The sequence below is a fragment of the Mesoplodon densirostris genome, chromosome 1 (assembly GCF_025265405.1).
Source record: "Mesoplodon densirostris isolate mMesDen1 chromosome 1, mMesDen1 primary haplotype, whole genome shotgun sequence".
NCBI lineage: Eukaryota > Metazoa > Chordata > Mammalia > Artiodactyla > Ziphiidae > Mesoplodon > Mesoplodon densirostris.
This window is the reverse complement of record NC_082661.1, coordinates 63,318,896-63,335,568: the sequence shown is the minus strand read 5'-3', so window position 1 is coordinate 63,335,568 and position 16,673 is coordinate 63,318,896. Positions and strand designations below refer to the sequence as shown.

At 50.2% G+C, this 16,673-nt stretch overlaps 1 protein-coding gene across 1 annotated transcript; it reads right to left on the bottom strand.

The window, feature by feature from the left end:
* Nucleotides 1-736: 736 nt before the first annotated feature.
* On the bottom strand, nt 737-4,363 carry LOC132480506 (homeodomain-interacting protein kinase 1-like). Its single transcript, XM_060084776.1, has 2 exons — nt 2,717-4,363; nt 737-2,614 (listed from the first exon to the last, which is right to left on the bottom strand). Exons 1-2 carry the CDS (start codon nt 4,361-4,363, stop codon nt 737-739), a joined length of 3,525 nt encoding a protein of 1,174 aa, XP_059940759.1.
* Nucleotides 4,364-16,673: the final 12,310 nt, after the last annotated feature.

Here is a 16,673-nt window from a genome sequence, read left to right as displayed (position 1 = left end):
CAGCAAATGGTGAGCTGCCTTTTTAACACTACTTTAATAATAAACACAGGAGCAACTGAGAGAATCCCAACAGTAACAGAGAGTAGTATGTAACCAGTTGTGCAAAAATAACAATTTCCCACTAAATATAACATGACATGAAAACAAATTTAAAACACTGTAAGCTTAAATGTCCCCTTAGCAAGGGTAAAATTTTGAGGAGAAATGCGAGATAGTAAAATACAGACTTGTGCAAGCTGCTCTTAAGATAAGCAATTAAGTCTTGGTTTTTAAACAAGCAGAAAGTAATGATTTTTCTTTTCTTGTTACCAGATTTCAAGTTCTTCTATCAGCATTTTTCCTCTGACCAGCAATTACAATAAAATAACGTTAAATAAAGAGGAACTTCACTTGTTTTTTAAAAGCATTTATAGAAATCAAGTCAGAGAGAGAAAATATTTTTCAAAGGTTAACTTCAGAATGATCTCTCTTCTGTGGTAACTGCAGACGATGCGCATCTGAGCTCTTCCAAATACCAAAATTGCCGTCACAAAAATAAAGAATTAAAAAATAGGGCAGACTTTGGGAGACTACAACAATGCAGTCAACACTGAGACAGGTTCCCCAGAGAAAAGCCTTCTGCTTCAGTGTGCCCCTGCAGAGCAAGTTGCTGGCTAAGGAGTTTCAGGAGAGGGTGAGGGAGGAGCTCATCACAGCCCATTAAGAACTCTGACCCCTCCTCCCTCACACTCAGCAACTACAAGATAGAATACTGGCTGGTCTTCGTAGGGCTCACTGGGTATCCAGTGTAAATGGTTGAGCCTCGGGAAGACCCAATGTAAGACTGGGTGGCAAATTGGTGTTGGTACTGAGCAGGGGCCACGCTGGCACAAGTGAGGAGACTGGGCCCAACACTGACAGGGACCTGGTGCAGCAGAGTGCTAGGGTAGGTGGTATATGCTGCAGCATGCCTTGAGGAGCCCTGCGGGGAGAAGAGATGAGCAATGGAGCTGGTGGAGCCCAATGCAGCAGCAGAAGTGGGGGCAGCATACATATACAGGTGAGGCTGGCTTGGCAGGTGAGCAGGGGCTGGGGCCCGGTGTGGGTGCCCGGTCGAATGTAGTGGGCTGCCATGCTGGAAGGCGTAATGGGCTTGGGAGAGTGGGGTCACAAACGCCTGCTGCCTGCGGGGGGCAGGGTTGCTGCTTCTCTCCTGCGAGCTTGGAGCTGACAATGACTGCTGGTTCTGGCTAAGGTTGAGTGGCTGTGCTGCGCCGGTCCCCCCACGCTGAGCTCGATATCCTGTGGAGGTGATACAGCATCCAGATGACTGCCCGCTCACTGAAGCCACTGGCTTGGTCTTACTGCTCAGGAGACCTGAGGCCTGGGTTGCTACAGTGCAGTCACCAAGCTGAGTTTTCAGTGGAGGTACAATGATGGTGCGGGTGCCAGTGCCATCCCCCACGACTCTGCCGGGACCCTCCGGAAGGGGTCCACTATTGCCCCGGAGAGCACACAGGGTATCAGTGGAATATGGGCTGCTCAAGGAAGAATCAGAGTCTGGAGAATCATTGACAGTGACATAACTGATGACATTAGACCTTGCCTTCAGGCCAGAGCTATTGGGCTTATATTTGTTGTCCTCTTCCTCATCAGTGTCACTGCGGATAGTGATGACACTCACACGAGGGCTGGGAGTATCTGGAATGATGATTGGCTGATGCTGATCTTGTACAGGGACTAGGGAATTATAAGAAGATGTGGTACGGAGGGGGCTGCTCCCAACCAGAGAATAGACTTGAGAAGGCAGAACATACAGAGAGGACTTAGAAGACACTGGAGCAGACTGCTTATTCTTCTTTGAAGGGAGGAAACTGGATTCTTGTTGTCTGACAACATGGGCAACGCCAACATTAAGGGGCTGAGCAGTGGCCAACGTCACATGGTTAGTCAGCAAGGATGGCTGCTGCATAATAGTGCTGTACTGGTTGCCATCAGAGTGGGCATTCCTCCAGTCTGTGAGCTGCTGGCCACTGCCCATGGCCTCTGGAATCACTGCAGTGGGCCGGACTGAGTTGTGTAGAGCTACCCCAGGCAACTGTTGCCAACTTGAAGGCAGGAGAATTTGTTGGGTTCCTCCGGGCCAAGCCTGCAGTACAGCGGCAGTCTGTTCAACCAGCGCCGGCCGGCTTGCTGCGCAGCTCAGAGTAAAGGGCACCGCATACTGCGGTGTGATGGTGGCTACTTGAGGGTGGAGACTTGCTACCATTAGTGGTGTACAGCTTCCCTGTGGAAGAACTCCCGACTGTCTCTGTAGTGGCTGAGCAGCTGGTGCCTGGGGTACAATGGGCACAGCATTATCCATCCTCACAGGGAATCCAGAATGCTTTGTTGTTGCTTGTAGTCCAGTTTGAAAAGCAGGTGGACATACTATAAATGTTTGTTGGAATGGATCTGTCTGAGTGCAAATATGGGTGGTTCCAGGCTTCAAGCAAACACCCTGCTGGGCAACTCCAGGAACTGGTGCTGCAGATGATGGGTACAAAGCCGACTGGTACTTTAGCAGTGAGACATCTGAATTAGCCAGAGAAAGAGTAGCAGCTGCTGCAGTAGAACTGGAAGCTAGAACACTGGCCTGATTGTGCACGGTATTAAGTTGGTTGCTGAAGCTCATGGTTAGATTTGTGCTTGTATTTGGGGCAACGTGCGTGGTGAAGGGACTCTTGATCTGACTCACTGTATCATACATGTGAACCCTCCGTTTGCAGATCTCCATGTTCTGAAAACAAGACTTAACATGATTGCTATGTGGAAAATCCAGAAGGTGAGTCATTGTCACAAACTGATGGTTAAGAGTTTTCAGAGGAGTAATTCTCTTATCCGCATCAATTGTTAGCAGTTTTTTTAACAGATCAATGTATTCTCTTCGATCCGCCTTCTCTGCCAACATATCTGTTCCCTCTAAGTCTGTGGACATGTTCACCTGAGCCATATCATCTAAACAATTAAAAATGTACTTTCGAGCTTCTTTTGATCTGATCCCAGTCTCCAATTCATGTTCTTCAGGTGTCTTAAGCCTCCACAGTGGGTACCCCAAAGTAGGATCTCTGTTGAAAAACCTGGTTGTTTTGGTTCCGGCACTGAGAAGATATTCAGCTGGCAGGCCTTGTGTTCGTGAAATGTAACGAATCTGATCATATTCTGAAGCACCAGGATAAAGAGGCCACCCCAGGAACAGCTCAGCTATCACACAGCCCAATGACCACATGTCAATAGCTTCACAAAATGGTAATCCAAGAATAATTTCAGGGGCTCTGTAGTAACGTGACTGTAAGTAGGCTGAGCACACAGCTTTGGAAACGTGACTAGCAGAACCAAAGTCAATGACCTTCACTCGGTAGGGTTGGCGCACTGGATCGACCAGCATTATGTTTTCAGGCTTAAGGTCAGTGTGAATTAGACCAAGGCTCTTGAGCTTCATCAGGGCTGTGGCCACCTGCTGCAAGATGGGTCTGATGTACTTGAGTGGCAGTGGGCTAAACTTGTTCTGCTTTAGAAAATCATATAAGTTCTGCTCCAGCATCTCAAACACAAGGCAGGTATGATTCTTATGCTGAAAGCACTCATAAGAGCGGACAAAATGATACTCATCGGCATTTTCACTGCTTAGGCGGGAAAGGATGCTCACTTCAATCTGTCCTTGCCTGGCATAGGAGGGGTGGTTCTTCAAGATTTTAATAGCCACAATTTCCTTGGTGCTCCGCTTCCAGCACTTAGCCACCTGTCCAAATGTTCCCCGGCCTAAGAACTCCAAGACTTCATAGCTGTTTGTCATAGAGCAAAGGATCTCATGCTGGACCAGCTGGTAATCCCCTTCTCCACTGGAACTGCTACTCTTCGTGGTCACGGTGGTGGTCGTGGCAGAAGCACCCACCGCAGTCCTGTTTTGCAGCACGAGAGGGGGATGTTCTTCTATGATTTGCACGCTACCGTTGCTGTCAAATTCCTCACTTTTTCTTTTCAATCCACATTTCTGATGTGGCTCAAGCAAAGAAACGTTGCTTCTGTGAGTCAGGGTCTGGCTGCTTTGGAAGGCTGATGTAGCAGCAGAGCTATCAGCAGCTGTGACAACAATATGCTCCACTACAAGAGCTGGGAGGAGGAGGCCCTGGTCGTAAGCAGGGATGTTGAAGTTTGCTACCTGGTGAGAAGAGCTGGTTTGCCCTTGTGTGGCTGGGAGGGTTTTGCTGTGGGTATAGTATTTGTCGTTGCTGCTCTGTCCAGAAACATCCCAACCAGAAGCCTCTATTTTCAGTTTCTTTGCACTGCAGAAGGCACTCGACGACACTGATGGGGGGGAAAACACCTCCAGCTGTGATGTCATACCGCCGGTGTGTCTGGTTCTCAGCCGCCAGCTGGGGCTGCAGTGAGAAGGCGGAGGAGGAGACGAGATCCGGGGCCCTGCCGCTGGGTCATCATATCCCCCGCGCGAGCCGGCCCGGGCCCCGGCCCCCGCCCACCGGAGCCTACCCGTGCCCGTCTCACGGGGGGAGCGCCCCCAGCCTCCCTCCAGCTCCGCTGCTCGGCCTCTCGCCGCCGCCGCCGCCTCAGCACCGCGCACTCCCGCCTCCGTCTCTCGCTGCCGTCCGGGGCCACCGCCGGGCCCCCTCTTGAAGCAATGTTTGAAGGAATTTCTTTTCAAAGGATCTGTGTAGGTGCTATCTAGGGTTTTGTGGGGTGGGAGGGCAGATGGGAACTGCCCAACTTCTGAGCCCACCTTTGTGAGTTCTGGGAGTGGCAGCCCTGCCTCCCATTGTGAGGTCAGCTGAGGTGCCCAAACCGAGCCCAGGCTCAGCCAATCAGATGCTTACTCCTGGGCTTGTGCATGAGACACACTGAGGCAGAGGCACTTTCCACTTCATCCTAGCAACGATGTCAAATCAACATGCCAGCAGCCACAGCCAGAGTCTAATGGTGGCAGCCGCGGCCATACACCCATCAGGGGTCCTGTTGCATGTCCTGAGTCCCACTCCTCCGGGCTCCCAAGCCTGGCTAGCCAGCCTTTCTGTCACTTCGCTAAGCCACCCAGTATCCAGTCCAGTTTTTTTTTTTTTTTTTTTTTTTTGGCTAAAATTACCCAGAATTGGCTTCTGTCATTTTTAACAATGCATCCTGACCTTGATCAAATCTCAGAGCGAACTCTTGTCCCTGCAAAACTGATTTTCTTCATATTTTAAACAGTCCCGACGAAACAATATTTGGTTTAAAGTTTTATTATTTTCAACCTATCCTTTGATGCACTTTGCTTCACCTTACTAGATACACAGAAATAGTCCAGCGTGGAACTCATAAGGAAGTTCATTAAAAAATCATGGGATACATTAAGAAAACAAAACTAAACTAAAGGGAGCTGCTGCAGCGACCAGAGTCCTGGCTTTCAAGACTGGGGAGTCTCTAGCCCCGCTGATGAGCTCTGTGACCTGAGCAGTTGCTTACAATCTCCACGCTTTCCTTTGTGCTAGTCTGTAAAATGGTGTTTTAAATAGTGTGGGAGGGTTGGAAATAGAATAGGGACAACGCCTGGCACACACACACAACTGGCCGTCGATTGAGGGTCTGGACTGCCCCTGCGAACGGCAATATTCTCAACTCCACCGTGGCCGCCAGGCTCACCCTGACAGGCAGAACAGCTTCCAGAACACTGAAGGAGGAAACTCACAAATGAGTGAGAAAAGTAACTTCACACACATTGAATAAGAGGAAGTTGCTGATATTCAAGTCTTTTGAAAATGGCAATTTCATATGGTCCAAGCAACCAAAGAACAGCAGCTGTTTGGGTCTCCAAGTGGGTCTCTGTTGGGGTGGGGGGAGGGGACGTTCAAGGACCTCAATCACACCTGCTTGTGTTAACAAAGATCTGCCGCCTCTCTCAGAAACCCGGGAAAACCTTCCTCCTGCCCGGGCAGGAGCAAGGTCAGCAGCCGCCGCGGGCTGCAGGCGCAACCTCTTGCTACGGAAAGCTGGTGGCGCCGCTTCCCCAGCCTTCCCCTCCAACCCACCGCCAGGCCGGGGCCGCTCCTGCCCTCGCTCCCTCCGCGCCAGGAACCTTTCCCCGGCTGCGGGACAAAGGATGGGCGGCAAGGCGGGCGCGGGAAACCAGGAGACTCGAGGAATCCGCCGTCGCCTGGGGGAGGGGGTTGCCGGAGTAACTTGGCTGCAGCGAGAGAGTCGGCGCCGGTTCCCCGCCGAGGCGCGGGTTGGCTTGGACTGGGGTCGCCGTCCTAAGCCGTGTGCCCCAGGGCCCCCTGATCGCATCCCCCGCCGCCCTCGGAGAGGGCTTTCGAGGAAACTGACCTCGGGCCCCCGACTCTCCCGCACCGCGAAGCTCCTCCTCTGTCCACGCTTCCCTTTGTTGTCCTGGCCGGCGCCTTACCCAGCGGGGTGCGCCTCCATCACCCCGTTCTCCATCAGGCAATCGCCAAAAGTCCCCGCGCTGTCCACCCAAAGCGGACCAGGGGGATGCATCAAGCCAGGGGTGCGTGCGCGCGCTCCCAGAGGGGCAAAGCGATAAGGCCTCCCGTGGCACCCCCCAGAGCCCCGCTCCTGTGATGGTCGATTGCACCGCGTACTTCTTTTGGCAAACCAGAGGAAGGTGACCCCTTTCCATACCCAGCTGGGGAGGGTCAGTGTCCCGCACCCCTCGTTCCACTCCCCAGGACTCCCTTCACCGCCCAACAGTTCCCAAGCCCCGGACCAACCTCGCCTCGTCCGCCGCCCTCTCAGAGAACGAGCCGGTAGCCTCGGGGTCTGGGTCCCACTCGCGCTCCCACCGCCTGCTCGCGCCCCGGAACCTGGCCACATCCGCCAGCTCCCCTCCAGTGGGCGGAAAGAAGACCCACCACGCAGCCCGCAAAGTTTGCGTGCGTCTGCGCCCTGCCCGGAACTCTCGCAGGGTCCACCTCGCCAGCCCCGCGGCTCCTCTGGTTCCCCCGACGCTCCCGGGCTCGCACCACCTGCCGCGGCCCGGGGAGAGCGTGCCGAGGGTTGGGAGGAGAAGGGAGCAGAGCAAGCCCCTCCATTCCCCATTCTCCGCCCCCAGCTTTCTGGAAAGGGGTGCACTCAGCCCCCGGCTCGGGGCCGCAGACCCCTTCCTACCTCCGGCGTGAGGACGCGGCTACTCACCGTGCGCCCGGTCCAGCTCCCGGTTAGCCCTCGCCGCCGCTGCCGCCCCCGTCTTTCCTCCCAGCCCTGCTCGGCCGGCCCCCGCTCATGAATGATTTATGAGTCGGCTTCGGGGACCACCGGGATGGCTTCCGGAGAGGCCGCCCCGCTGCCCCGCTGCCCCGCGCGCCGGCCAGACCCCGGGACGGAGCGGGTCCGGAAAGGCGCCTGCCTTGGAGGCGCGCCGGCGAGGCCCAGGGTGCCCTTGGGGACCTGTTGCGGCCTCCCCAGCTCCCGGGCGGGACTTGCGGATGAGGCTGCCGCAATGCACTGCTTCCTGAAATGTACTCACCCGCGGCGGGAGAGCTGAGCGCGCAGCCAGGTGGCGGGTGGGGACTGGCTCGGTACTTTAGAGGTAGCTAATCCTGGAGTTCGGCCCGCGCGCTCCCGGTTGGACCAGCTAAGCAGCTTCGCCACGATACCCCGGGGCACCCACTGGGACCCAGCTGCATCCATTTCCTGGGGCTAGAGCCCCGCTCAACGGAGCACGTCCCTCCCACAGGACCCAGGCCTCCTTGAGGCAGGCTGAGCGGCCTACTTGGAACGCCCCTCCTCTTCTAAAAACTTCGCATCTCTCTGGTTCCACCTCAGACCTGCCTTGGTTGACTCCCTCTGCCGCTTTAGACGCTTCTAATGCCAGTTTCCAAGACTTAAAAAAAAAAAAAAATTACTCAAATAAAACAAAACCCCAATTATTTGGTTCGTTAGCGTGTACCAATCGTAATGCTAGTGGCTGGAGCTATAAAACCGGCAAAAAGCAGCCCTTGCTCCCATGTCCGAACACCAGGCATCCACTATAGCTCCAAGCACACGGAGCTTTCATTACTCCTTTCATATCGGTCTCTTGGCTGTGCGTTGCCTGCCATCCCCTCAAGCTGAGGGGTGGGGACCTTCTGCCACAAGCAACCACTCCCTTTTCTAACTGTGCTCACCTCACTCCTCACTCACTACTTCCTATCTTGAGTGGACAGTACTCTCTGGTAGGAAAAATAAGACTAATGGAAGAAAAGCACCTTCCGGAAGTTAGCACACAGTAGGTGTTTAATGTTTGTGATATGGATGGATTGATGGATGCATGGAAGGATGGACAGACTGACAATTGAACGATGGGCAGGAAGGTTAACTCAACAGCTCTTTCACTTACCCCAGAATCTAGCATAAAACAGGTGCTCGAAAGGGCATTATTTTTGTTCGATTTAAATTTAAACTGATCTTGAATGTGCATACTTCCTGGATAAATGCTAGTTCAGGAAACTTCTGAAAACTGCACTATAGGCATGCAAAGTTAGATGGTGCCCTGAGACATCTAATCAGGCCTGCTGTTTCTTCGTCTGAAAGTGGTCAGGGCCTCTGCTTGAACACCTCCAGAGGCCCCAGCACTTCTGCTCAAGGGCAGCCCTCTCTGGGTGGGGCCCAGAGGTGAGTTCTTCCCTCCTGAGGGCAGCCAGCTCTGTCCTGCCTCAAATTTTGGCCCTGTCCCTTTTCACCACTGTGACTTTGGCTGCTTAATCTCACTGAGCCTGTTTCCTTGTCTGCCAAGTAAAAATAATTATGCCTCAGGAAGCTCATTTTTACTCCTAATAATAATGATGATGATGGGGCTTCCCTGGTGGCGCAGTGGTTGAGAGTCCGCCTGCCGATGCAGGGGACACGGGTTCGTGCCCCGGTCCGGGAAGATCCCACATGCCGCCGAGCGGCTGGGCCCCGTGACCCATGGCCGCTGAGCCTGTGCTCCGCAACGGAAGAGCCCATAACAGTGAGAGGCCCGCGTACCGCAAAAAAAAAAAAAAAAAAAAAACGAAAGAAAGAAAAAATAGAAAATGTAAGAAGAACAACGACATGAAAAAGAACAGTCCAGGATCCTTTGGAAGGCAACAAAGCAGAACCATAAAACTGGGCAAGCACAGCCTGGAAAAGCTGAGTGAAGTTAGAGGAGTCTAGAGATTCACGAGGACAAAAAGCAGAAGGAAACATTCGCATGCACGTCTTTCTGCAAAACATTTCAGAAGCCATTTAATGCTGTCTGAAGGTGCAAAGATGCATAAACCCAAAAAGAGGATTTTAGAGGTACCTAAGTTGTAGTGGTAGAGGGGTAAGGGGTGCGAGGGGGTAAGAAAAGTAAAATTAAGGGAAATTCCCCTTAAATCTCAGGGAAAATCTCCTGGTAAGGAGACCTAGAGATGCAAGGAATACTAATGAACATCTTAAGAGTACACTGAAATCAAATTTAAATCAGTAAAATGATTGAAGCAGGGTAATAGGTATCAGGGGTTCTATTTTGTGCTGGTTTGAAATTTTCCATTATAAGAAGGTAAAAAAGAAAGAAAAGAACGTCAGTGGCTGGAATACTGGAAGATGGGAGGTGCAGTGGGCCTGCAGTGAGGGTGTGATGGCTGCGGGGTTGGGGGCCAGGGCTGAGTTGAGTGTGGGGTGGAAGACCAGAGTTAGCAAACCAGGGGCGAACTCTGCCCCCTGTCTCCTCTTGGCTACTTTTCTCACATTGGTTCTTAAGGAAGGAAAATGTCAAACACCTCAAAAGTTCAATAGATAAGGGCCAGCAATGGGGGTAAAGTTACTCTCTCTTGTTGATGGGCCAGACAGGAACACAGATTCTGGAACAGACCAACCTGGGTTTGAATCTGACTCTGGCACACCTAACTCTATGGGTCACCTTGGACATGTTACCCAACTCTCATGCGCCTCAGTTTCCTCACCTGTAAAATGGAATTAACCCTGGTAGTACTGCTGGGTTTTGAGAGCATGAAGGAGGTAAGGCATGTATGGCACCTGCACATCAGAAGGTTCCAGTAAGTGCTTGCTCTGTCCTCCTTACCACACCAGCCCTGACTGTATTTAGGGCAGCACAATGGTCCTTCTTTAGACTCCAGCCTTGCCTCTCCAACCAGCAGGTCTGGGGCTGGCTGGCTGAACTGGATAAAGTGATATCAGAAAGACAGTGGAGCCACAGGTTAGAGAATGGCTCTGACACACCCAGTCTCCACCCCCCACTTCAAGAAGGCAGCTCTTTGGTACAACTGTGCTGGATGGTACACGAGGACCACATCATCGCCACAGCTTGTTGCCTCCACGGGAAAACCATCTGAATGTGTCCTACTGGCCTTCACAGGCACCGAGAAAACAGAACACGTGTCTGAAAGGGAGACCAACTTACTATTTTTCCTTTGGTCATTCTCAAAACTACTGGTTTGTTCCTTCTCTAGAGTTTTCCATCTTAACTCATGGCTCTAAGCAGTCTCCCAAGAGAGAAATTCAACCTTGCCTGTATTAAGTGTTGGTCATTTGTTGAGCTGTCCAACATGCAGCCCTTTTCCAGCTGGGACAAGCTCCCCTTTGTGGTGAGTGGTAGTGGGTTACAGTCCAGCATCTTCCACCACAAATGCCAGGGGGTTATCCTCCCATTCACCTGTCATGCACCCAAGGCATGGCCTTACCCAGGTCCGACCAGCTGGCCACTCCTGCCCGTGACTTTGACTCTGGAGTGTGTGCCGCAGCAAAGACCGTGATGCCAGTTGCCAGAAACCGTGTCCTAACCAGGCTGTGTCCACTGCCTTTGCATCTGATTCTGTTCTCCAGCCTCCTGACAAGACCAGGAGCCATCCAACACCCTTCCGGTATGCTCCTTTCCTAAGCTTAGCCAGAGTTGCTTTCTGCCGATGCCTGAGTAATCAATGCACCACCTTTGGGACTTCCCTGGAGGCGCAGTGGTTAAGAATCCGCCTGCCAATGCAGGGGACACGGGTTTGATCCCTGGTCCGGGAAGATCCCACATGCCGTGGAGCAACTAAGCCCGTGTGCCACACAACTGCTGAAGCCCGCACGCCTACAGCCCGTGCTCCACAACAAGAGAAGCCACCGCAATGAGAAACCCACGCATTGCAACAAAGAGTGGCCCCCACTCGCCACAACTAGAGAAAGCCCGCCTGCAGCAACCAAGACCCAACGCAGCCAAAAATAAAAATTAATTAATTAATTAAAAATATATACCACCTTCACCCTCCTCCCTCACCTTCACTTCACTTTCTAATCCATGGTCTCCTCTCCAGTCTCTTGGTGGCAGGGCTAATCAGCCTCTCAGCAGGTACGGCTGGGAGTCGCCTTCCTGAGCAAATTACTTGGGGACGGGACTTAGGAAGATGAGTGACAGGAGTTGGGCATGGGCCGGATGGGATCCTGTCTTTATTTAGCATTTTGAGATTTGTTCATCATGGAGTTTGGGGCATCAATGTGGATTTTTTTTAATTGCATTAAAATATCATGTATCTTTACATGCCATCTGCAGCAACATGGGTGAACCTAGGGATTATCATACTAAGTGAAGTAAGTCAGACAGAGAAACACAAATATCATGTGCTATCACTTATATGTGGAATCTAAAAAAAACATGACACAAATGAACTTATTTACAAAACAGAAATAGACCCACAGACATAGAAAACAAACATGGTTACCTAAGGGGCAAGGGGAGGGGAGGGATAAATTAGGAGGATGCGATTAACAGATGCACACTACTATGCATAAAACAGATAACCAACAAGGACCTACTGTATAGCACAGGGAATTATACTCAATATTTTGTAATAACCTATAAGGGAAAAGAATATATATATGTATAACTGAATCACTGTGATGTACACCTGAAACCAACAGGACATTGTAAATCAACTATACTTTAATTTTTAAAAAAAGTCACATGCCAAGGGGAAAAAACCCCACAAAAAAACATGATTGTCTCATAGTGTCCTTTATGTTGCAAAGTACCTCATGAGCACTTTGAGGCTATTACGAAACCTAGTAACTGGGTGAAAGAATATGAATAATGGGATGGTGAAAGAAAGCCAACACACCAAGACATCACCTGCTAAGTTCAGTACTATATTCTCTAAGCAACCCGACAATTTTTTCTGAAAGGGGTAGTGCTGGTCTGTTTCTGGGAATTTCTTTCTCCCTTGATGAAGGTCAAGGGACAAGCAAGGCTAACACCCTCAGATTACATAAGGATTTAAATTCTAGACTAATCATGATGTTGGAGGTGAAAACCCTAGAATGCATTGGAAGCAGGATGTCTTTTAACCCGATCATTTGAATGAAGACCTTTAAAGATACTGTTTTCCCTTGTGAAACAAGTGTGAGGAAGCCTTCATATGAAATCTAGAGGGAGAAAAATAAAACGACATACGGAAAGAGATTACAGGATTAATTACATGATCTGCCTTAGAATGACACAGGAGACTTCACAATCTTTTTAAAGAAGTCACTGTAAATTTGTATGAAACAGCTGAATTCTATGCTTTTTACATAAAAAAAAACAAAGAAGCCAAGACTAAAAACACTAGTAGGTGTTTATTTATTCAATTATATTTACATCAAGTCCAAAAGGAAACAAAAAGATATTTATTGAGAATAGTGAATTTGTATTCAACATGAATAAATACACTCAGTTTGCTTTCTACTTCTGTCCTTTGGATTTCCAAATTTAGTCTTTTTTTTTTTGGCGGTACGCGGGCCTCTCGCTGTTGTGGCCTCTCCCGTTACGGAGCACAGGCTCCGGAGGCGCAGGCTCAGCGGCCATGGCTCACAGGCCTAACCACTCCACGGCATGTGGGATCTTCTCGGACCGGGGCACGAACCCGTGTCCCCTGCATCAGCAGGCGGACTCTCAACCACTGTGCCACCAGGGAAGCCCCAAATTTAGTCTTTTAAGCAGCGACATAAATAGGAAGCAGTACTTGCTCAGGACTCTCTTCTGTGACAGTAGGGTGATTTACTTCACTGGATCGAAATTTAAACTAACAAAAAATTGAAAACTACACTTCAGACTCTTTCAATTGCTTAATCTGAGACAAATAAATGTAAAAAAAATTCTATGTAAATATATATTAAGAAAATCTGTAAACTGCCCATAATATAAACAGGTGCTGAAGTTCACTAAATACATTTTCTCTCTCTGTGTCTCTCTGTCTCTGTCTCTGTCTCTGTCTCTCTCTCTCTCTCTCTCTCTCACACACACACACACACACGCACAAACAAATAATCTGCTTATAAACAATGGCTAGCCAGCTAAGGAAGATGATAAAGATTACTACAAATTTTATAATATTTAGTAGTCAATGATAATATTCAAATCTTTGTAGTTTAAAGAACAAGCTTAAGCTAGATCTAACATTACATCAATAAAAATTTAGACTGTCAAGCCCTAAGAGCAGACAATTCCCACAGACCATTTGAATTTTCATAATCCCACTCCGGAAAACACATACCCCGAAGACTTCCGAGTACAGATGAGCCACGGTGGTAAGGCCAGATAGTATGCACACGAAACAACAGCACGATGCCATGAAAGTTCCCTCCTGGCTTCACACTCAAACTCTTAGACCTGAAGCAAACAAGCTACCCAGGTAACAGGTATGGTCTGCCCTGGCCTTGCCCTAAGCAGTGTCGAAACTGCATTCTGAGGTGGGTGGAGGAGAGTTAAATTGGTAACTTTAAATGGCCATGAGAGGTCATTATTAACTTCTCGTTTGATGACAGAGAAGTTGCATTTTTACCCTAACTTTTACCTTTGGTATGAACTTGAGAATGATTCAATACTCTAACCAAAAAACAAGACAAAACAAAACAAAAAAGGAGGGGAGGAAAGATAAAGAATTGGAAAAACAACATGGCAACACAGTTTGATTTCATTTTCTTATCATCACATTCCTGACAACCTATTGAACTTATTTTTCTTAACTTCTGGCTAAATACTTTCTGTTTCTGTGCAATTCAATCACTTTGACTCTCATACTTTAATATATGGAATATATTCTGCACTGATCGTGTTGTCATTAACAAACAATATTGTGTGTGGGCCCGTGAGTATGTTTGGAGACATACTGCATCTTGTCCCGCCATTGGCACTTACCCTCAGGGAAAGCATTCGGCTGCACCATGTGGAGAAAGATGTGCACAATTTGAAAGAAGATGCCAGTGGGTCCAGCTTCATAAGAATCTTTGGTCTCATAGTTCGTTGGAGGAAATTCAAATTCCAAACCATCAGGAATGTATGTGGATGATGGCGGTGGCCCCTCTGACATGGTGTCCCCATAAAGCCCCAGCAGCAGCAGGACGCCAAGGAGAAGGGCCATAGCTAGCAAGATGCCCCAAACATGAGGTGGAACTGGGGGCCTCCCTCTTCAGAGGTTCTGGAAGCCTTGGGGAAGAGAGGAGTGTGTTTCTGTGCAGAAGAGGCGTGGCGAGGACTGAGTCTGCGGAATCCTTGGTTTTCTGGCTGGGTTGACATGCGGTGAAGGGTGGCAGAGAACCTTCTCGGCTTGTGGGGGGGACGGTCAGTCGATCAAAGCACCATCCCTGGCAGGGAGAGAAGGGGCGGGGCCACTAATGCCTGCAGCCTGCCTGCACTGGCAGCTCCCCTGGAGGAGAGGCTGCAAGGCTTTAGTGCAAGCCCTCAGCCTAATCCGCTGCGGAGGAAGCAAACACAGAGCCTGCTTCAGAGCACAGGGGCAGGAAAGCTGGAAGCTTCCATGCTAGGGGCCAGACCCAGAAATACCAGCTAGGGTAAGGAGTGTGTGGTCTTGGAAACTGATATTCATTAAGCACTTACCACATTCCAGACATGATCTACATGCTTTACAGGTAGGACCTTGGTTAAGGCATTATCCCATTTTACAGAAGAGGAAACTGACTCAGAATTTCAGCAACTTGCCCGAGGCCATGGTTGATTCATGGTGGGGTAGAATTCAAACCCAGTAGTTTGCTTTCAAAGCCCAAGTTTGGACTCTCCCAACTCCAAGACACTCTCCCTACAGAGCCCTCCCTCTCAGAGAAGCAGAGGCTCCCAGCAATAGAGGAGATGCTTATTTTTCCTCCAGTTTTGGGTTTTTCTCCCCATCTCTGGAGATATGTCTTACTCCACCTTTTATTTTATTAATGTGCTCACTGATCTCATTTCATCCCATCTTCACTCACCCCCAGCCCAAACTAGACAAGCATGGCCTCAAGGGCAGGGAACAAACTCTTTAAGGCCCGGTGACACTGGTTTCTGTCTAACACGCTCATCAGGTAGCCCTGATGGAAATCCCTGTCCCAAGTCACCCCCTGGATGACTCGGGGTCCAGGCGAGGAGAGGCAGAGCAGAGGGAGACTCCCGCCCTCCCCCGGGGAAAGCGAGAAAGATCAGGAACCTAAAATCGGCTACCAGCCCAGTGTCTAGTGAGGGCAGCGTGGACCTGTCCTCCTCGAGTTTCTCTCCCCAGAACTGAACACAAGGCAGGCATACAGTTGGCTACCAGTAAGAGCTGCTGAATATAAAACCAAATAAGCCAAAACAGCTGCTTTGCTTGTACCACTGCAACAGGCTAGATGAATCAAAAACAACTGGGAGGGCTTCCCTGGTGGCCCAGTGGTTGGGAGTCCGCCTGCCGATGCGGGGGACATGGGTTCGTGCCCCGGTCTGGGAGGATCCCTCATGCCGCGGAGCGGCTGGGCCCGTGAGCCATGGCCGCTGGGCCTGTGCGTCCGGAGCCTGTGCTCCACAGCGGGAGAGGCCACAACAGTGAGAGGCCCGTGTACAGCAAAAACAAAACAAAACAAAAAAAAGTCAAGGCAAAAAGGAAGAGGTTTTCATCTCAGTTTGAACCGTTGTTCCGAAAAAGAAGGTCTGGGTACTTCCCTGGGAACGCACACTAGGTAGCGAGAGCCACTGAGAGCAGCTCAGGAAACTGCCAGCAGAAAACCCAAGACGGCTCCCGACCCAACAGCCGCATCAGCGTAAAACGGAGTCTGTGTTTAAAATGAAATTATAGGACCTCGTTTCTGGAGATGGGGCCCATTAATCTGCATTTTTAACATGCTCCCCTGGTGACAGATTCTTAGACAACTAAGGTTCGAGAGCCAGCGCTCTTCCTGAGTTCCCTCCTGGCTAATCCATGCCAATTTCCAAAGACACCTCCATCTTCCCAAACACAACGGCAGAACAACAGACGTGAGGCAAAAGCACCCCAAACGCCCTTCTTGTATCACATTGAACTGATCTAGCCCAACAGCTTGGTGGAGTCCCTGACTTCCTCATCTTCTCCATACCCTTGGAGTCTGGCGCACAGCAGGCCCTCAATAAGGATGGCTGACATCAAATTGTGGCAGGTAGAGAGAAGACTGACACAAAATGGTCATGTTGACCTATTTCAGAAGTGGTCAAGCACCTCTTTATGAGCAGTCTACAGCCCACGGGAGGGAGGTGTTGGATTGCTTGTAGCTGTCTCCTCCAACACAGGAAGCAGACTGTCTCCTCACTGGATTCATCCATGGCGGAACAACTGGTCTACCACTATGGGGGGCCATACTTTCAGCTGCAATCCTCAACTTAGCAGGCTTTGGAAATCGCTCCCTTGGGGCCTCTCCCCTCAAACAGGCACTAGACTAATCACTAAGGTAGATTCACCATTTTCTGGTTTATG

Excerpts from the sequence above, each read along its gene's own strand:
- LOC132480506 (XM_060084776.1), bottom strand. The coding sequence starts at position 4,363 with ATGACATCACAGCTGGAGGTGTTTTCCCCCCCATCAGTGTCGTCGAGT. Across the intron at positions 2,615-2,716 it reads GGGTTCACATGTATGATACA|GCCAGTGTTCTAGCTTCCAG; the intron begins GTGAGTCAGATC and ends GTGCACAATCAG.